The sequence below is a fragment of the Nesoenas mayeri genome (assembly GCF_963082525.1).
Source record: "Nesoenas mayeri genome assembly, chromosome: 7".
NCBI lineage: Eukaryota > Metazoa > Chordata > Aves > Columbiformes > Columbidae > Nesoenas > Nesoenas mayeri.
This window is the reverse complement of record NC_137551.1, coordinates 2,750,505-2,771,979: the sequence shown is the minus strand read 5'-3', so window position 1 is coordinate 2,771,979 and position 21,475 is coordinate 2,750,505. Positions and strand designations below refer to the sequence as shown.

At 44.5% G+C, this 21,475-nt stretch overlaps 1 protein-coding gene across 2 annotated transcripts in view; it reads right to left on the bottom strand.

Moving 5' to 3' along the window:
- PRKG1 (protein kinase cGMP-dependent 1) overlaps positions 1–21,475 on the bottom strand; it is a gene marked incomplete at both ends in the record, with an annotated part of 441,876 nt that overhangs the window by 11,949 nt on the left and 408,452 nt on the right. For both annotated transcript variants that reach the window (XM_080348292.1, XM_080348291.1), the window contains 2 exons: positions 1,738–1,877; positions 15,678–15,774. In XM_080348292.1, the coding sequence (XP_080204418.1) occupies positions 1,738–1,877; positions 15,678–15,774 (237 nt within the window). The remainder of the gene's footprint in view (positions 1–1,737; positions 1,878–15,677; positions 15,775–21,475) is intronic.

Genomic DNA, 21,475 nt, shown 5'->3' with positions numbered 1-21,475 from the left:
TTTACCTATAAGTACATTTTATTTAGCGGTACTTGGCCTCTTCTGCCTTGTTTAATGCATTTTAATAACCAAACATTCTTCAAAGATGTTTAATGAAGTTTCATGATGAGTTAAGAAAATTATCAGGTTCTTTGGCAGTTTATCTTTCCTGTTCTGATGTTGTGTCCTTGCTCCAAGACCATTTGAAACCCACCTGGCATCTCAAAACACAGCTAATCTATTGAAGTGATAAGATTTCTGCCTGCAGCACCCAGAAAAATATCATTCCAGCATGGTCCAAGAAAGGCCATAACCAGGTTATGAGTAACTTTAGGATAGAAACTATAGGATAACTTAAAATCCCTGTGAATGTGCAAAGGGAAAAGCGAGGGGTAAAAGTGAACACAGAGTTTGATAAACCAGATATTTTCTAACTGTGGCACATGCAGTAAGAAAAGTTTGGGCTTTGTGACTTAGAAAGCAGGATTTCCATGGGGGATTTATTAAAAATAGTTAACGATGGCTTGTTACTGTAAAGGATGGGAATTATTGCATGATACAGAAGCAAAAGACCTCTGGCTAACTCATCCTTTTTTCACCTGCCTGCTGAAAGAATAAGAAGTGGGAATGAAGAACTATTTATTTTATTAACTATGAATATCAGTGGCTCCATTAAGAAACATTTGTAGGCTCAGGCTTTTTATTTAGGAAGGGATATTTCTGGATACGGTGTCAAAATGTCTCTCCAGCTGAATGGCCCCACACTTCACCCTTTACATCCCCTTCTCGAGACAGCTCAGGCTGCAGAAAATAAATCTATAGGCTGAAATAGCCCCCGCATGGTATATTTGGCTCTAGCCTAGGTAACGGGGGCATGTTTGTGAAGAAAATATGACGGCGCGAAGGAAACGGCAGCTGGGCAGGGTGTCGGGCTGCAGTTGTCACCCATGAATCAGAGGCGAAGCCGCGGGCTCCGAGGGAATCCCAGGAAGGAAACACCCCCTTGGTGACAAACGGGGTGTCCGTCCTGGCCGGGGATTTGTCTTTGCTTTAGCGCAGGGGTTTGGTTTCACTCTTGGGTTACTAAGTCTCTGTGGACCAGTTTTTGGGAGCGGGGTTGATGTACTCACAATCCTTGAAGGGTCAGAGAACTTCACCATAAGGGTTAAACCCAAGTGCCCAGCACCTGATTTTATTCACTGGAGAACTGTATCTGCTTAGGTTTAGGGGAGGGAAATGGTTCTAGTGCATTTGCCTGTGATGAGCCAAGGGACACTGAGCTGGATCTAATACACCCTAAAGAGAAGCTCTGGATACAACAGAGCAGCACATGATGTTGAAAGATTAAACCCTGCCTTTCAGTTTCTTTTTGCAGGAAGGAAATTTCAGAAGAAAAAGGAAAATTAACCTTTAACAGTGGCAATGCCAAGTCACAGCGCGTTTATCTACCTGGAGCATCACGCACCAGCATTGGCAGCTCTGCCCAGGCCCAGGGGAGCCACAAAGCCCCATGAGCACGGCACGGGGACAAAGCAAACCTTTTTAGACTTGAGTTTAGTTTAGGCTTGGGCAGATGTCCCTCATGGGCAGAGTAATCTCACATTTGCCTGGAGAAGACCTTATTCCTTGCACTGTTATCTGCAGTCCCTTGCAGGGAAGCTGCAGCTGAAGTGTTTTTCTAGCGACGGACGGGTTATCCCTGTGAGGTTTGACAAAAGGCCGAGTGCAGCCGTGCTGAGCTCCCCCACGGGCCGGTACCTCACGATGAAGTCCGAGTGCGCGCTCTGCATGATCTGCTTCTCCGAGCGGATGTGCTCCTGCTGCCTCGTGTCCACGATGTGACGTTTCTTCAGGATCTTCATGGCGAACGTTTTCGACTCTTCGCTTTTCAACTGTACCTTGGGTAAAGCAAGCAAAGGCACCAGTCAGGAGCAGGGCGCATTCCCTCGCTGCATGGGGACCCTGTAAAGCCACCACCCTACCTTCAGATAATCCCACCTCCCTACCTTCAAATAATTCCTCTCACCTCTCCAGTCATCAGCTTCGCTTCGGTATGAACCAGATTTCCAAATTTCTTGGCCTGTCGCTAAACTGAAAAGCCATTTCTAAAATCCCCACGTGCTTTAGGGGAACCCCAACCGTTGGTGTTCCGCTCAAGTCAGACACTGCTAGCCAACGTACAACTTGCACAAAGCTTTTTTCTGCCGCTAGTAACAAATGCACCGGCTCTGGCAGGGAAACGTGGTCCTTGGATGTTTGTAGAGGATGAGCAGAGCCGGCTTTTCAACAGCACCGCTCAGTCACATCTTTACTTTTAACCTTAAGCCTCAGCAACCTATTTTTAGCCCGAGACGAAGTTGTTTGCTTGCTTGTCGGAGTAACCCTGGTAACTTCTGAACCCTGAGGCATCCCCAGCCCGCTCCGAGGGACCGGTCCCCATCCCAGCCATGGAACGCAGCCACCCGCCCCATCTTGGCCATCCCCTCTTAGTCACCGCCCAACGAGAGAGGAACCTCATCACACATCTAGGCCTCTTAGTTTGCTGAATTCCCCTGGCAGCTGCTCATAATAATATCACCAGTTAAATGCTCTTCCCCCCTTTATAGCAAAAGGTGCCATTTGGTGACTTCTATTTTGGTTTTCTTGCCTGTCATAAAGCCCCATCAGAAATCCAGCTGGCCTTGTAGGTTAGGAGACAACATCCACGCGATCACAATGTATTTAATAGAACATCTATTTGTATGTTTTCTTGGGGCTGATGTGAGACATGGCACGCACCGTAACCTTCAACACTTTCCTCGGCATTTGCTTTGTTCACCTAATGGTCCAGGTTGCAGGGAAAATGCAAGGAGGGAGGGTGTCCTCAGCATCCGTCTTTGTCAGGAATCAAACTGGCACTCGGATGGCCACGAAGATACACATCACATAAGGAAATCAACCCCAAAAGGCTGATTCTCAGCTGGCAAAGAGATTTCCACCACCACCACCATAAATGATTCAAAAATAAACCCTCATAAAGAGCCCACCCGTCCGCGGCCAAAGTTTTCATCCAAAATTCTTCAAGATGTATATATGTGTGCATGTATCTGTTTTAAAACCACCCAGGCTTTTGTGGCTTCTGACTTTCCCCGCAACCACAAGCATTTCCAAGCCCACATGAAACTTTCCTTTTTCCAAAGAATGCGCTGCTCTGCATTTCACACTGAGACTTGTAATTATTATCTTTGCATGAAGCCCGCCTTTGCCATTTAATCTTCAGGGAGACAGGGTACAAAGCCCTAAACAATCCCCAGAAAATACAGACATTCTTCCCCATCTCCACAGCAGAGCTGCTCAGTTATCCATTGAACTGGTGCTACACGGCGCTGCCTTCGCTCTGTGGTTTGACCACAGCTCAAAGCAGAAAGAAATTCTGCATTTAGGGCAGGCTGAAAGTGATAAAAATATTTTTGGTTTTGGGTCAGGGTTTGTTTGTTTTTAATTTTATTTTTTTTCATTTTGAATAAACTGCATATGGATTCTAGTTCAACCCTCTGAAGTAAATGACTTGATGTTATCCAATGTAAATCAAAGCTGGCTGTTTCAGGGGAGAGGGAGAGAAGTGAAGCGATGCATGGGGAATTAAGACAGGAGGAAAGCAAAGGTAAAATCTGGGCTGAGCAGAATTTACTAAAGCTCGCCAAAAAAAGATCAACCAAGGTTCATTCTGACTAGACATTTAGACCTGGAGAAGTTATCCCTCTTGCGTCCGATGGCAAAGCAGATTGCGTGGTCTCCTGTCACATCTGGCGATGGACCAGCACGATTAGTTGCCACACTTTCAAACAGAAGTCTGTGCAAATCCCTATTCTACATTACAGACCAGATTTGATTTCTTTCAGCCTGTATTTTTTAAGGCTCAGCCGTCCACAGCCGAACAATAATGAAGAGTAGAACCAAGAAAGTAGCTCCAGTAGCAAATTTGAATGTTTCTTGATCAATTTGGACAGGAAACATTTCTTTTATTAAAAAAGGTATTTAGCGCTCTAAACTTACTTGAAACATAAATTCCTATTTTCCTACCGTTAGTCTGGACTAGGCATCAGTGTTAAAAATAAACGCAACAACCTGCTAGGGACCCAGATGAATAAATTCCAATATTTTATAATGAATAAATCCTGATGTGCTCCCTTCTAGTCTTATCATTTTAATACCATGAATTCTGACTACCTTATTTTTATGCTTTTCATTAAAAAGGCTATTTCTCTTATTAATACCTGTTTTTTTTTCAAGGATGCCTGGCCATATGATGGAGTATCTGGGGAAGGAACCTGCTTCCCTAGACATACTTGCACAGGTTCTAAATAAGCACAAGAAAGGAAATTACTATGAGGAAGCAGAAGGCAGTGGTTTGATGATGTTATCACTGCCACAACTGTTTAAATATAGAACAATCAGGCGGCTACAATTAGCTAATGCAAGGCTTTGACCTGATGCCATGGGAGAATTTAAATCCATTTTCCATTCCCACTCCTGTTGTGTTTCAGACCGCAGGGGATTTGTGAGAGTTGGAGGGCACAGGGCGGGAACTATTTGCATTAAATGCGCTGATGCACCAAAACAAGCCGAAAATCTAAATGTTATGGTTTGGATTACCTGGTTGGTCACCTGGAAAATGAATGCTGCAAATTTCTCCTCCTTCTTCAACACGTCCAAGTCCTCCTCTTACTTCGGTGTTTCTGCCAAATGGGGGAACTACAAGGACTGTTTTTATGATGTAAAGCTGGGGAGCTCTAGGTCATTTCTAAGACTCTTAAACCCAGTAATTTATAATATTAAGCTCATGATAGTTAACAGAATAAACACGTTAAATCTCAACCTAATTTCAAAAGTAGAAAAAAAACTTATCTAGGAGTCACCTGGTGTTTTTCTTTAGAAAAAAGGATTAATGTTGAGAAGATGGGAAGGGGCTGCTGAGATCACCCCATTCTCCAATTATAATGAGAAAAATAGTGCAGGGAGCTGCAGAAGTCACAAGGATGTTGCCCCTTGGTTCAGGAGGAGGGGTAGGAGCTTGGCCTCCCACACACCCCCACCACAAACATCTCCTAAATGCTTCAGAAAGGGGAAAAAGGTGCAGCAGGCCAAGGTGGGCAGTTTGCAAAGGAGCCGTTCTTGCTGCACAGCCCATGAGAGCAGCTCTCCCTCACCTGGAGGCAACACCTTACATTTCAAAGGCCCCGGGACTATCGATTCGGTGGAAACCTGACAGAGTCTGGGTTTTAATGGCCCCCTCCGAGAGCCGCCGGGGATCGACACGGGGTAACCACCGACCTCCAGCTCTCTCAGCCATTTTTTTGCAAGCTAAAAGAATTTCTGGTGCCTTTCCTCCTCCTTTTTTCAGTCCTCTCCTCACACTGACCTTCCCCAGTCATTGCCCTTTCATGGGCACAAAAATCTCCAAAATGACTCTTGGAGATGGAGTGATAAGAGCAAACATCGAGGCCACTGTAAATGTCCATGTTCAGCAATAATATTAAAGCTGTTCATCTGCTAAAAGGTCTAGTGGCAGGAAAAAATTAGAAATAAAATTGGTAGCACGGAGCAGACTCCTGCCCTTTCTCTCCAACTTCGTACCCACGTTTCAGCTTTTCATTTTAGGTCCATCTCATCACCGACCTCTGGCACACGGTCCGTGTCTGCAATTCTGTCTCCAACTTGCACGGACTAATCGCAAAATGCGAAGCGAGCTGAACATCCAACCTCCACTGCGAGCAGGCTCGCACCGTCCTTTCTACTGCAATAATCCCCAAAATGGTGAATCCAGGGCGCGTTCGCACAGTGGTGAGAAGGCTGTGGAACACCAGGGAGGCTGAGGAGGAGTTGGATGGATGGTTGGATAGTGGGAGGAAGAGACTTTCCCCTGAAGCCCAAGGTGCCCTTGCAGAACCGCTTCACTGCTCCACAGACTTGGAAAGGAAAGAGGGACAGGGGGTCCTATCAGGGACATCACCAAGAGGCCACCAAGCCTTGTCCAGCTGTTGTTGTCTCATGTGGGCACCAGGAGCAATCTGAGGAATACCAAGGAGGACGACAGAGCCCTGGAAGTGGTGGTGAGTGTCTCTGGAGCACAGGTAGTTTGTTCATCCATCCACTCCATCAAAGTGAAGGGGTTTGAAAGGGGCAATCAAACATGGCAAATCAACAAATGGTGACAGGACTGGTGCCACAGCTGGTGGTTTGGCTACTTAGGCCATGAGAAACCTGGTCTACTGGGGCTGATGGGAAAGTGAAGAACATCTTTGGTCAGGGGCTCGCCAAACTGCAGAGGGCTTTAAACTAGAGTTGCTGGGGGAGGAGAACCTCAATCCATCCCACTCCTCCCAGTTTGATGCCGGTGTCAGCAATAGATGCCCAGGGCCAGGAGAAGGGTCACAGGTCAGCAGGAGAGCACCCGAAGAGCAGCAGAAAGGAATTCCAGCCTCTGCAGCCAGCACCTCGGCTTCAGCGGGGGCCCGGGCTCAAATGTCTCTATTCAAACGCACGAGCATGGGGAATAAACCAGAGGAGCTGGAGATGTCCAGAGACCTGCAGGGCTGTGATCTTACTGGCATCATGTAGACGTGGTGGGATGGCTCTGCTGGGCATGGATGAAGAGCCAGCTGAGAGTTTGTGTGTCAGGATTAAAGGGAGGGCAGGGACAGGTGACATTACAGTGGCAGTCTGCTACAGGCCACCCAATCTGAAAGACCGAGAAGACGAGGCTCTCCATAGACAGAAGCAGCCTCACGTTCACAACCCTGGTCCTCCCGGGGGACTTGAACCAATCCAGTATCTGTTGGAGGGACAGCACAGCAGGGCAGAAGCAATCCAGGAGGTTCCTGCAATGTGTTGATGGCAACTTTCTTCTCCAAGTGACAGCGGAGCCAATGAGGAGAGATGCTAGGCTGGACCTTGTTCTCACCAACAAGGAGGGGCTGGTGGGGAACATGAAGCTCAAGGGCAGCCTTGGCTGCAGTGACCATGAAATGGTGGAGTTCAAGAGAGTAGATTTTGGGCTCTTCAGGGTTCTGCCTGGTAGAATACCATGGGATGAAGCCCTGGAGGGAAGAGGGGCCCAAGAAAGCTTTCTTCTGTGCCAGCCCCAAAGCTGCCTTCTCCCCATGTGCCTTGCTGTCACATGTCACTTGGGGAGCACTGTCCATCCGGTGTCATTACCTCATCAGCTCCTCTTTGTCTATGCTTCAGCGTGATGTCCCACTCCCACGTCACCATGTGGTTTCTTGGCAGTCTGAGTCACCGTGACAAAACTGCCCCCAAGTGAACCCAAACAGATGGGTCACTATCCAAAAATATGCTCAATCAGAAGTTCCCTTGAGGAGGACACGTCAGGGAAACAGGCATCATTTCGTTGCTAATAAGCTTGAATTCACAGGGCTACCTTGAACTTCTCAGCGTTGAGAAAGTAACGCTGCTTCAGTGGAAACACTTTAAAAAGTTCAGCATGAAGGGGGTGAAGATGTGTTGATGGTGAACTGAGTAGAAGAGGAACGCGACAAGATTGGGCCAAGATGCAAACAGTGGAGAAGAGGAAGAGAAAAGAAGGAGAGATGGAGAGGAGAAGAGAAAGAGAAGAGATCCAACCTCTTCTGCTTTTCCAAGTCCTTGTTTCATCAGACCTCAGCTGGCTTCTCGGTGCTTATATTAACACGTTGGAACTGCTCCAAAAGCGTTGCTTTGCTTTACAGTGTAGAAACTTCTGCAACTTCCAAAACACACAGTGAGCTTGAAGCCTGATTTTTTTCTTTTGAAACACAGCTATAATTCATGTACAAATAAATATGGTTTTACACCTTACTGCTTTTTCATACTTTCTGGAAAAATGCATATTGATGAGACAAAATCCAGGCCTTGATGGAAAAAAGAGTAAATGGAGCCATCTGAATGTTTCTTATCCTTCCTTTGTCTCTATTTACTATAAATATGTGTATTATATATAGTCTGCAGTGGGGACCAACTTCCCTGCAACTCCAGTGAGAGCTGAACTGATACAATGCAAGGTGAGCTTGAGAATCTGTAAACCTTAATAAATATTTACCGGCATGTAGAACAATCCCCAAAAGAAGGATTTATTTTCAGTGAAGACTAGTGCGGTGCCTGAACCTTGCCATACCTCACCTGAGGATAAATTACTTCAACTGCACCCATCTCATTCATGTCTGGTCTTCTATTCCTGCATCTTCTTCTAGGAGAAGGCAGCAAAGAACTTCTCCCAATGTTCTGAATTCCTATTTACTGCAGATGTTGTATCTGTGGGTTACAGCTCTTGCGTGGCTGTGGGTTTTCCAAGAAGCCCTACAATTATGGTCTTTTTGTCCAGGGAGCTGCTACAGACACTATTTGTCATTGTGGTACCCTATGCAGATCCCTGCAACCATCCAACAACAGACCCAGGGGCATGGAAGCAGAGCTGAATGCAAATGTATATTTATAATTTATCCTTCCTTCATTTTGGCAGATACACAGATGTTACAGCCGGAATGGTCAGATTTCTTCCTGCTGATATAACGGAGGTATTTGAACGTGAACTTTCGCAGCGCTCATGAGCCTTTTCTGCTGATCTTTGAGGGAGCTGCCCGGGCTCCCAGCTCAATGGGAACACACACAGGGAGCCGAGTTTGTGCAAGTTAAAAATAATCCGTTTACTCTGGAGATGTGGTTTTATCCTAAACATGCAGGAAGGGTGAGCTCGGAGGAGCTGGACAGAAGCTTTTCTCGAACTCCCGGGTCTGCAACTCGCAGACAAGTTTGTCGTCGCTCACATGTCCCGTTGAACCTCTGTGTGGGCACAGTGATACCTCTATAACAACAAAAACACTTTTCCAAAGGGCTTTGGCTAATTTTCTTTTCTCCTTGATGTGTATTATTCAGATATAATGGAGCCACAAATGTGCGCTACCATAAAACGTGAATATCTCTGTATCACATTAAATAATAACCGACAACCGCAGCGCCCGGGAACCGAAGTGCAAACGCTTTTGCTGGTTGGGTATGCCCAAGGTCCTTTATTTTGCACCGTTTCCGAGCGAGATGCATTCGAAACACCAAAAATAGCAGCAGCTGTTGCTGAGCGCAGCACTTGCAAGCTGAGCTCTGCTAATCCCAACAGCTGAGCTGCTGCACGAACAAAGCGGCAGCTTCTCCCTTCCCCAGCCAGAGTCCAGCATGCTTTTAGTACCAAATATATTTATGCTCTTCCAGGATGAAAGAGATTTCCCCATATTCATATTCTTTGCCTTACAACTGGCTTTCTACCCACTATTTCTTTTTATTAGCAATTATTACCTTGTCCGTATTTATGCCTCAAAGCCTCTTGTGGTACTCAGTATTGTAGATGTCTCCATCAGGGTTTTGAAGGTACTTTGCACATCTCCTTAGGGCTCTCCTGACCTCAGGCTTACCAAGAAATTATCCAAATTATAAGCAGGGTACGCAATGCTTCTCACTGTGTCCTTTCCCCCTCATTCTCAACATCACGTTAGTTTTGGGTTAGCTGTGTGTCAACAGGCAAGGTGACTGGACTGGCTTAGGCTGGAAAATAAGTCAAGACTAAAAAACACCCCATCAAAGGTGGAAAGAAAAACCATGGAGTAAAAATCAAGTCCTTAAGAGGGTGAAATTTTGAAGGAGAATCAAGAATTAATTACAGCAGGGTGGAAACTGAGGATGGATGGAAACTGTCCATGACAGTGCCTTTATTTTCTTTAAAGAAGTCTAGGTTCAACTGGTTGGGAAAGCAATAAATACTGTAAACCAGTCAGAGTGCTGTGGGGCTCTTCAGCAAAATAAACTGCAAAATTACACTCTATGAATACACTGAAGTATACACTAAAAAATGTGCATTCCTTAGAAATCCTGACCTATTTAACAATTAAAGTTGCTAAAAACCTGTAATTCTATGTTTTGATCTCCGTACCGAAAATTTATATTCAATGCCTGACAACATGTACAACTTGGGTTTCTTTATAAGCAAGGGCGTTGGGAAATATATTAAAACACGTCTTTCTATAAAGCCCAGAGGTAAATATTATTTTTCAAAAATGTCTAGAAGGAAAAGGCTAAAAAGCGGGAGGAATGTAAACTGTTTCATGCATAAAATCATTCCAATAAAGAGTAAACAGCAGTAGAAGGGTTATATAGTTAAAATATGCAAAACTAAATGGAAAAACTCACCACTGTGGTTTACTGAAAGTATCAGATGGACCTAAACTCTCCAACCCCATATGGGATCCGGCCCCACTCCTGAATTTGGCTTTGTCTGCAATATAGCACTTATTCTTACATCTTCATTCTGTCTCCGATTGGCGCTGAAGCCTCTCAGATGGTCTCTTCTCTTCCCAAACCCTGACAACATCCTTTCCATCAACAGACAAGCCCCAAGAATACGTTTACACTTACAAAGGGGGTGTTTAATTCCATTAGGAATTAAAAACCAAAAGAAATACTAAAATATGGCTCTGCAGCGGTCCAGCCCCACCTGACAGCATCATTACAATGAAGCATCCTGCATATAGTTAAGAAGGGAAGGAAAAAAAAAGGGCCAAGTATTTATCATTTTGCTCAGCTCTGCACCAGTAGTTTTGTTATCAGATGAACGTGGGATTTACTCGGGTACCTGATCTTCAAATCCTTCCCTTAAATCTCAAACTTCCTGACCCTGATGGCACCCAAAATACCCATTCTTTGAAAAGGAAGGAGGCCGAAGGATTCCTGACAACTGAACATGAAGAGATTTCAAAGAGAAGATTGATCTTTCTCATAAAAAGCTTCATAATAGCTGCAACAAAAGGATAGCGATGCAATTGGAAATTACCACTAATAAATATCTGGATTATGCATCTGTCAGTCTATTGGAAGACAATTACGGTGGTTTTTTTCCTTGCCATCTAATTAATTCGCTAATGGTTTTGTTTACAAAACAGGCCAGAGGCTGTAATAAATTTGAATGCACTTCATAATCTGGGGCTGGATTTCTCTTAAAACACGAATAAAAATGAAAAATGCTCTACTGTCCATTTTAAAAAGGTGCTGTACAGCCCCAGTAAAACGTGGCTGAAACTAAGGCTTCATTTTTATGTGTGTGTCTTTATTAATCTCCATATCATAAAGGAGTTTATCTTTAGGGGCCACCATCAAGACAAAAGGACTTCAAGGGATATATGGCACCATAAAACACTTTCATTAACGCCTTGGATTATGAAATAAGAAGAACGCATTAACTCTGCATCTATTAAAATCAAGCCGGAGCGGGCTGGGAGCGCATTTGAGAAGAGGAGGGACATCAAACCCCATTTTTACAAATTGAAGCTGTGACTTGAAATAAAAGGGACACCGGGCGGCAGTGGCCAAGTGCTGCCCCTCGTTGTGTGGCTCTACTTGAGCCAGGCCTAGGTTGGACTAATGTGCCTGGTTTGGGCATCGCTCCAAATTGGTGAGAGCCAGCCGGACAATGAGGAACCAGAGTCATCACAGGCCTGGAAAGCTCCAATTACATGTAAAGCTCAAAAGAAGCACACTTTTTCTTTTAAATAAAACAGGTCTTTGGGTTCACACGATAATGGTCTTCAAATACAACCCAATCTCCAGGGTTATGTGTATTTGTACTACAAGTGTACTAAGAATTACAGCAGGGAGATGTTAAATATTAGGAAATACCTTCCTGGGAGTTTCCTTTCCCAAAGACTCCAAGGACAAATTAAGGAGAGCTGGTCAGAAGGGATCAGGTATATTTGCCTCTGCCTGGACAATGACCTCTTCTGATCCCTTCATGACCACCTGGTTGAAATATGTGGCTCTAAGCACCACCAACTTCTGCAAAACCACTGAACACTGAAATACACAATTAAATGTTTTGTTAAGTCAGGGTTAAAAGTTGAGACTGTCCTTAACCTGCGTGGTGCCTTCAGGATGTCCCAGGCCATACGTCACCCATAGGGGTGCAGAAGTTCCCTCCAGGCTTGTCTACATGAGAGTCAGTGGGTAAGTCTAGAGGTTTTCACTGGCGTATCTGCCCTGAGAAGCGAACAAAGATGTAGCTGAACCCAAGTCTCAATCAAGCTTGCGATGGCGTGTGGAGAAAATATATTATTTTTGCAATTTTATAACAACAGGAGTGATTGAAAATCTTCTCCTTCTCCTATTGCTGAATGATTGTCAAAAGTGATAAGTGCATAAATCAATATAGCAAAAAGGCACATGTTGAGGTTTGGACCTGATAATTCACTCTACCTGCGCTCAGCCATCACCTACATGAACTGATTTCACAGCAATAATGGCTCTAAGCCCTGTATGTTTCGATACTCTGGTGCCTTTATTTCAAATGACTGACCTGGGGCGGTTGATTAGAAACACAGGACTGAAATTAAAAGGAAATTAAAGAACAAAGATGTGAGCAATAAAGTTCAGGAGATATGATGATGATGGTTGAGGACACCTGACCTACAGCTCCATCCTCTGCAAAGCAGTGCTTGGTGGGATATGAACCCAAGATGACATATTTGTTCCCTATTATGGAAACACCTGGATCCCAACACAAAAGATGCTCAACTGACACAATGCTGAGAAGCTGAATTGCAAAACATAGTGGATGCATCTGTTAATCCATGCTATTAAAAACCAAGAAATCACCTCCAATGTTTTCCTTCTGCCCTGCTAAGGGAGGTGACACCAGCTGGAAGCCCCCTGAAATTAGGGTGCCTTGTCCTAGGAACACAGCACTGCTGGCTTTTCAAACACTGAGCATCACACAGGTCCCGCTGGAAGAGAACTAACCCTTGATGTGATTTTGTTCTATGGCAGAGCTGGTTCTTGTGTAAAATATTATAGCCCAGCCACTGCTCAGCTGGCTTCTCCCCGCCAGAGAATGACAATATAGTCTGGGTTGGAATAGACCTTCAAAGCTCATCCAGTCCAACCCCTGCCATTAGCAGGGACATTTTCACCCAGCTCAGGTTGCTCAGAGCCCCGTCCTGCCTGGCCAAGAGACAAAAAAGCCTGGATTCCATCGTCCAGCTGGGGATGAAGAAGGAGAACAGGATCGGTAAGGACAAGACACATTGCAAGAGGCACCTGGTAGCCTCCAAAAACCAGAGCAAACAACGTATGACACCAGTGCAAATCGGTTGGAAATGCCTCTCGATATATGCAAAATAAAACTACCCAGAAAACCAGGGCAAAAAGATATTTCCATGTGTCATCTCCACAGAATCGAAAATGATTTCAATTTTAGGCTGTCTCGCCTAAAAGCCACAATCCTTGTGTACGAATGCGCTAAGGGGTGACCTATGCAAACAGGCACCATTCACAGAGGTGTTTGCAAAACCAGCGTATAGCTGTATAAACCACAGCTGGAAATTAAACCGCAGACCAACGGGAGCGTTATTCCTTCTTGGCCAGCAAGACACAAACTAAATCCCAGACATTCCAGTTTCCAACCAGACACTACCAGTTGCCCTCGGGAGGGGTACAGAGATGCCCTGGGGGGGCCCTGCCCACAGCAGTTAGGCTATAAAAATCCTCTTCCTTGCAAGGTACTTAATTTATTTGATCAATCTGACTCTTGGAAAGCATAGAAATGTGAATGTTTTCCAGGAAAAAAATTCCAAAGCTGTTGTGCATTATCAGGCACTGTCACACAGGCAATAAAAGAGGCAATTCCATTTCATTTTTTAGCCTTAAATTATAAAACATATTTTTCACGGAGAAGACAGAAGGAAGAAGTGAAATTCTAGGCTCAGTTTTGACAAAGGTAATAAAATCTCCCTTGGTGGTAAAGAAAAATAATAAAATCCAGAGTGTAAAGCTAAACTTTTAAATACCTTTTATTCTTCTGGGTGCAATTCAGTATTGGTTAGGAACCTTCACCAGCATTTTCCTGCTCAGGAGAGGGGCACCCACCCCTGGAGAAAATCCCCAAGAGATGATGGAAACATTTCTCCCATCAGTAGGTTTCTGGAGGCTGTGGAGGTGGCACCAGGACTTCTTGGAGGTTTCTGATTTCTGGAAATCTCCGAAAATTTCAATATCTCTACCTGACTCCAATCTGATCTGTTGAAGGAGCTGAGCACGTCCCCTCCTGCTCTTCCTCATGTCACGCATCACTAAGATGTGGGTTTGGTCAGCATCTTACAGCTTCCAAATTCACTCTGCGAGCAGCCAGAGGGCTGGCCCATGGCCACCAGGAACAGCCAAATTCTCTTTTATGGGCTCCCATAAGCACCCAACCAACCAGCCTCACGCACCATCCCAGGAATACCTTGTGGTTTTCAAAGCTTGATAGTGTGAGTCAAAAACAGCCTTAAAAATGGAAACAAACCCCATAAGCTCCAAACTGGTGGGTCCCTCACTCCAGGTCAACTCAGATGGCAAAGCCAGCGGTGATGTTAAATTAGGAGACAAATCTCCTAACAGCTTTATGCTGTTGTCAACAGAGGGGGAAGGACCTTCAAAAGGGAGGTTGAGCACAACCTGAACTCAGCTCTTGCTCTAAAGCATCCTCAGCAGCAGATACCTATAGAAGGAAGGGGACAAGGACAACCTTCCCAGGCTACACCTGAGTTCTTGGGACTCTCTTCCAAAACAACAGTTGCTAATATCAAATAAATAAAGAACTAAACCCCCAATCGCCAGGACAGGACCAGCGTTCTCACGGACGTGCTCTCCTCCAAGTGATTTTACATCCATCCGAATAGGAGAAGTCATAAACAAATCACGTGGAATCGCACTTTTAACACAGAATTTACCTGTTAGGTGACAAATAACAACCAACACACTCAAATTTGCCCGTTTTCCAATTCTCGGCACTATGGCGCGGAGTTACAGAGCGGGGACTCCCCTGAAGTTCCATGGTGGCAGCAGTAACTCTGTTCCCTTTTCTGCCCTAATTTATGGGGGTTCCTAAAATACTCCACTGGTGTCCAGTGTCAGGTTGTCAGCCCTGTGACATAAACAAAGCTCCCTCTTTCTATTGTAAGTTTTCGCATCTATATGATAATACAAACGGGTCACACAGCGGCTGCCGTTTCAGTCTCCTCCCGCTCAGGCTTTGTTTTAATCAAGACTGCAGAGGTCAAAAGGCAAGCAGAGCAAAAAGCAAGCTCAGATTTTGCCCTTTCTCTAAAAACCCACCAACAAAAAGTAGTTTTCTGTGACGCACTGTCATAGTTCAAGCATTGAATTTACAGCTGACTAAATAGATCTGTGTCTAGTCTTGAATTAGAAAGTACTTAGAAGAGGCATTGTCCCGTTACTCCAGTTTTGGCTGATTAAGATTTCAGGTTGCTCTTTCAATCTTAGCACTCAACGACCACACAACTTGTCAGGTTGTTTTTAAGAGACAATCAATGCCACCAACACAGGACCACTTGGAGAGAGAAGACGCGTGCTCCTCTCTCAACATAGTACATAAATTCTTCTTGGTTGCTGTAAAGGTTGGACTTAGTGATCTTAAAGGTCTTTTCCAACCTAAATGATTCTATGATTCTAAAGCATTTATTCATACAGTTCAACGGGAAATGTAATTTAGCTTTCTTCGACCATTAGAAAATATATAATCCCATCACGTAATTTTCTTCTAGTTATTCAGGCGTAATAACAAAGAAAAATACACGGCACTTATTCTAGGACTTCATGCAAACTTCAAACAAGAAAATGTTACCTACCAGCTCGACTCGTCCAAACCCTCCGACTCCAAGGGTGTCGATGATGTTGAAATCAGACAGTTTCAGGTTGGCGAAGAAGGCAGCTTCGGCTTCGTATCTGGATTTTTTTATGCGAAAAAACGGAAATTTCTTAGAGGCGCAAACATGAGCACTGCACAACACTGTACCCGAATGGCATGAGCGTGGAACAGCCTTTACCTGCTTCATTTCCATCTTATTTCTTACAGTTTGCTTTTATTCCCACTCATCGTTTTGCTGGTCCCAATTATAGCATCGCTCCGCCGTGCACGGTTTTCCAGGTGAGAAAAGCAAACGTACCTACTGCATGCCTACAATGCAAATGTCTGGCACTGCAATTCAGCTCCAGCTACCCAGCCGATGCTACGTTTTTGTATTTTCTATTGATCTTCTTATGGGTGGGTTTGGTTTTTTTTGGTGGCTTTAAGTATTTTTGGAAGATAAAGTCTCTCATAGGAGTTCCTCTTATCCACAAGCTGGCAGTAGTTTCTATAAACGTTTATTGAAAGTGGCAAGATCATTAAGGTCCCTGGAGAGAAATCACAGCCAGGTTTTATGAAATCAGATCCGATAAGCTGCGGGCTGGTGTGCAAATGCCTGAAATGAATGACTTCAGTCACATATCAACATTCCTAGAAGAATATCTTCACTTCTTTTCCTCCTATAGACTCACTTGGAGTAGACGTCCCAACCCAGGAGGTCCCAAAATCCAGATGCTCTCTCTCTAGCCCGTGTCCATCTGGCTCCCAATGCAAGTTCACCAAGCCCTTGACTAAGGCAGCATGCAAATCCAACCCATGCAAGCCTGCCAAAATGAGCTTCCCATGACTATCCTCATGAATATGATGCCTCTAAAATAGCTCCTTGTCAAAGTTTAAGCTATTTTTAGAAAGGCTCAGAGAGGAAATGGATGAAAAGGATCCACCCACTCAATAAAGTCTGACATTCAGCTGCCGGAGAAGTCCCCGCACGCGTCCAACCTTTGGCTGCTGGTGACACAGTCGTACGGGAGGAGAGCGGTGACGGATTATGGAGAGAGGCATGGAGGGTGTACGGGGGGAGCTGGCTTGGTTTTCAGTGCTTAATTTTAGCTGTAATATCTTGCAATTAACAGACTGACCATAATCCGCTACTTCACCTGGATGCTTCATGTGTGCATGGTAATGGTAGCGTAAAGATAAAACATCACAGCATTAGCCACCATCATATATAGGTATCTACTCTCTATCCTTTTAATATACCTTGTCTGTCATACCTGTCTCTACTTCAATAATGGGATGGAATTGATTTACTAACTTTTTCCCTTCAAACCACCTTCTTTAGTCTATTTAGAACTCCAGTGACATTAAGCAAGAAAGAGCAAAAGAAAACTTGGCAGTTAAAAGGGAAAAACAAAAAGAGGCGTCAAGATTGGTGAAAGGTCACGTCATCCAGCTCCAAATCCAAGGCAATAGAGCACAATTTTATCTCGGGGGTGCTGTTGGCAAATTACTTAAGCTCTGCTTTATTATTTACACTGTCACCAGATCCTCCGGGTGACCTTGCTCCTGTGGCCACCGCAGCCGTGTGCAGCTGATTTTGGAAACCAATCGGTCCCCAGCCCGCTTCGAACTTGGGATAACCTTGTGTAACACAGCTGCTTATCGATGGCTTTATCCTCACCACGAGGGGCACGCAAAACCTGCCGCTGCTAAAGGAAAGGCGTGTTTATTCATCCCCTTCTAAATCACAGCAGACACGTCATTTGAGGGGTGACAGAGCGGTGAGATGAGTCTAATTTTAACAATAAACGTACAGAGTCACCACGTTCCTGACCAGTTAAATGTCCTTGATGATTTATAATTGCTAGGAAGATGAAATCCCAGCATGGAAAAGATTGTTTTGACAATCAAACAATGGATGCAAAACTTCAGGTCCAGGGAACCTCCCTTCTTGGGGAAGGAGGCAGGAAAGATTTCTGGATGCTGAGCAAGCGAGAGATGAGAGATGCCTGTCCTGGTTTTGTTAAAAAACAAGTTTCTCTTGTAGTGAATGTGCCAGTCAGCTAAAGCTTCAGATCAGCTGCATTTGCCTGGAGAACCAGATCCATGTTTTGGTGAACACAGCAATGGAATGCGAGGTTATTGATAAGCATGGATGGACATCTCGCCAGAGGGGCAACGAGAAACAGGTGACCAAGGAACGGACCAACTGTGTATAACATCCCATTCACGTGAATACTGCATATAAAAGTGGGAGAGCACGAGGATCTCGTCCCTTTTTCCCTTCTGCTCATGGCTGACATTAGGAGAGGATCTTGTGAGTCATCCCTGCAAATTGAGGCCAGTGACAGACTGAATCCAGCTCCGGTTGGCTGGAGAGTCCAGTCCAGGACTTCGGGTGCCGGCTCTGCAGTCGCTGGGACTTTCAGGATTGCTTTTGTATATTTTGTATTATTTTCTCTATTCTTATTAGTAGCATTAGTAAAACATTTTTAACTTTTCCAACTCTCTTCTCTCTGTCCTTCTTTCCCTCCCGATCGCCTGTCCTGAGTGGGAAGGGCGGAGAGGGGGTTAACAATACACCTGCCAGGGTTTTATTGTCACCCCACAATCTAAACCCTCGACAACGCCAAACAGCAGCGTGTCCGGAGGGTCAGGGTCTCCAGAGACATATGGGACAGAGAGATATTTTTTCCCTACAATACCTCTTCCCCTGAAAGATGGCCAAGTCCTACAAAAACACCATATAGTTCACATCGGGTGATGCGAGAGGACCCAAAGCAGGTAAGACATGGCACAGTGCCGGGATGCTCGTCCCAGCAACTGCAAATTCCAACAATCCTCCCCAAAATCCCTCAGTTTGATGTGAGACGGTATCTGTGTCGAAGCACAGAAGCCAAAAGCGTTGCTGACAGATTTTAACGTTTAAAAAAAAGGGTGTTTATTATTTTGCTTAAAAAAATGTACTCGCAGCTTTATTGTGATTGCTTTTTGAAAGCCCTTGGCTGATTCTCTTTGACAGACTGCTTATGTGTAATTAGTACGCACGTGTGCACTAAGGCATATAAAACAAACTGGGTGCAGTTTCCTACATACTGTGCAATAGGCATCCAAAACCCAAAAATATATAGTGAAACTAAAATGTCTGTAAAATCAAGCAAGCCCTTCATATGCTTAGTAACAACAGTCACGTCTGGATTCTGTTTACTCCCAGCTACAAAGGTTAAAGTCCACTTTCAAATCCTATAAATTAACAGGAGCTATGCACTTCAGCCCTACAAAGCTTAAAGATAAATCTCTTCAGTCACTTCAATAAAAGTCTCAAAATGCAAATATTCCCAAGCCACCTTCTAAATCAGAAATCGGGGTAGAACCCTCATCCTGAAATTCAGAATATGGATTAAGCTTTCGTCCTTCACCTTCCTTAATGTGAGTGTGCTGCTCCCTCAATAGAGACTCCCAAGGTTTTGCAGTGAATTACAAAATTACAGTGAAAACCACGGCATATCTTAATTTTCTCACCTCCAAAAGAAAAGAGACATTTTAAGGTATTCAGAGGGCAGTGCAAAGACACACAGAAGTTATTTGAAAATTAATATTGGTTTGGCTTTAGGAAAATGTTTGCTTCTGGACCACACTGAAGAAATCTGCTACGCTCAGATAGCGGGGAGGACGCTTGTGGGAATAGAACAGAGATGAGACAAATGGTAGAGACTGTTTGACCAAACTTGTGCAAACTGACGTGGAAATCTCTCAGCAATTTGTGGGTAAAATGTATGTGTGTCAGGTCAGGGCGTATTTATTTTGGTACCATTCTGCTGATGCCACAGCCTCTTCCCATCCAGTACCTGGCAGTGTCACGAGAAAGGCAGTTATATACTAAATATTCAGCCCTTTACTGGTGCTCTGAGACTTTTTAAACAAGAAAATTATTCATTTCGGGTCCTCTGTGAGAGCTGGTGATTTAAATTCCTAAATTAATCGCCAAAAGGTGCACTGGGAAGACACCTTGGGAGGCACGAACGCTGATCAGCATCACACCAGCGTCCAGTGACATTCTGCAGCTACGCACGTGCAATTAATAATTACACTAATTACCTTTCTGTTCTGCGATTTCTGGGGTTTTCTGACTCCACTTGAATTAGATATAATTAAGAAGGGGCCCTCCTCCAGATATTTTGGTAATTGTGCTTATTGCCCCAGCTATTACTGGCTAAAACGCCTGGAGAATCATCGCTGGAAGCACACAAGAAGATACAGAAAACATGTGATACAAAGGGGGAAAACCAACAAAAAGTCTGTTCTTTAAGAAAGAGCTTCTACAATTAAGGCTGAGATTTTCACGAGAGCTTGTGGGAAGCCAGGTATCAACTCCCAACATGCTCAAATGGGCCCTTTTTTCTATTAAAACTGGGTTTTGTCTCCCACCCTACTCAACCAAGCCTGCCAGAGCTCACAGGAGAGGTGTCTTCTCCATAGGGGACACCAAAAAACAGTATGGAGGAAGAAATACTCAGAACTAAGTCACACACAAGGATCTTGTGGAATCTCCAAGGTTTCCTGCAAATCTGAACAACCTACTGAATGCCACTCAAACGCCCAGCTTCACACACCCATCTCACCCCAACGAGTATCAGTGCCCTCCCATGGAAGAGTTGGGGCTTGGCTTTCTTCCATTCCAAATAAAATACATACTCTTAAGGAGGCGCTAATAAAAATGCCTCGGTTGAGCCTGCTGGTTGGCACGGTCAGACATCACATGCGAGAAACCGGAGCAATCGGGGGGATCAGGAGTAAATACCATCATCCACATGTCCCGTTACTGTGAAATGGCAGCGCAGGAGCCGCAGCCCAAGCGTTTGGGCAATGTCTGTTATGCAGGATGGGAGAGGAAAACACGTGCCTTCTTGGTTTTCAACCATTTAAATGAGTGATTACCTCCTAGGATGATGATTACCTCCCCAAACTACCAAAAAAATAAAGACAAAACATCTTATCTAGGCAACAAAAAGGATAAATGAGAAAACACGAGGAGCAAAGATTTGCAATTACCCAACTGCTCAGCTTACTAAACTAGCTCACAATTCCTATCGCATGAGCGAAATGTGCTGGGAAACATTAGACATCTGTTACCAAACTGTCATCCTGACAGAAAACTTGGCTTCTTTCCACCTGCCAACTAGACGTAAATTGCAACCAAATGGGAACCAACCACGAGCTCCCTGATAAGAGCGAACGTAACCATTTTTGGGTGGATAAAACCAGAATTTCAGAGCTTTCCTCAGTGACAGACGTCTGGTTGTTTAACAGCTATTTGGTCAGTGTTGTCGGCTGGCCTGATCGCTGTCGCAGCCAAAAGCAATGCACTTTTACACATAGAAATATTGAATTTCTGCAAAGACGAGGAGAACTTGAGTTGCAAGAGTTGGCCGGTGATGGTCAGACCCAGCCTGCAAGAAGATACGTGCGAAATGAGCCTAAGAGCCACAGGTGGGGTGGGAAAAAATACGTCCCAAACTGAAACGATATTTCTGCATCCACTAAAGAAGAGAGTTTGTCTCCTTATGGTTCTTAATACATAGCTAGTTTCTTTTTAGCATGCTGCTTCAACTGAGGCAGTGCTTCAGAAAAATGAGTTTGTGATAAATGATTTAAAAAATTGACAAAAATTATTAAAAATGGATAAAAATTGACTCAAATCTTCAATTTTGTGACCACTTTTTCTACGCGCCTGAACATACATACGTTAGCCCTGGCAAAATAAGCCACCTAAGCTGTTAGCCTGCCTGGTGCCCTGAA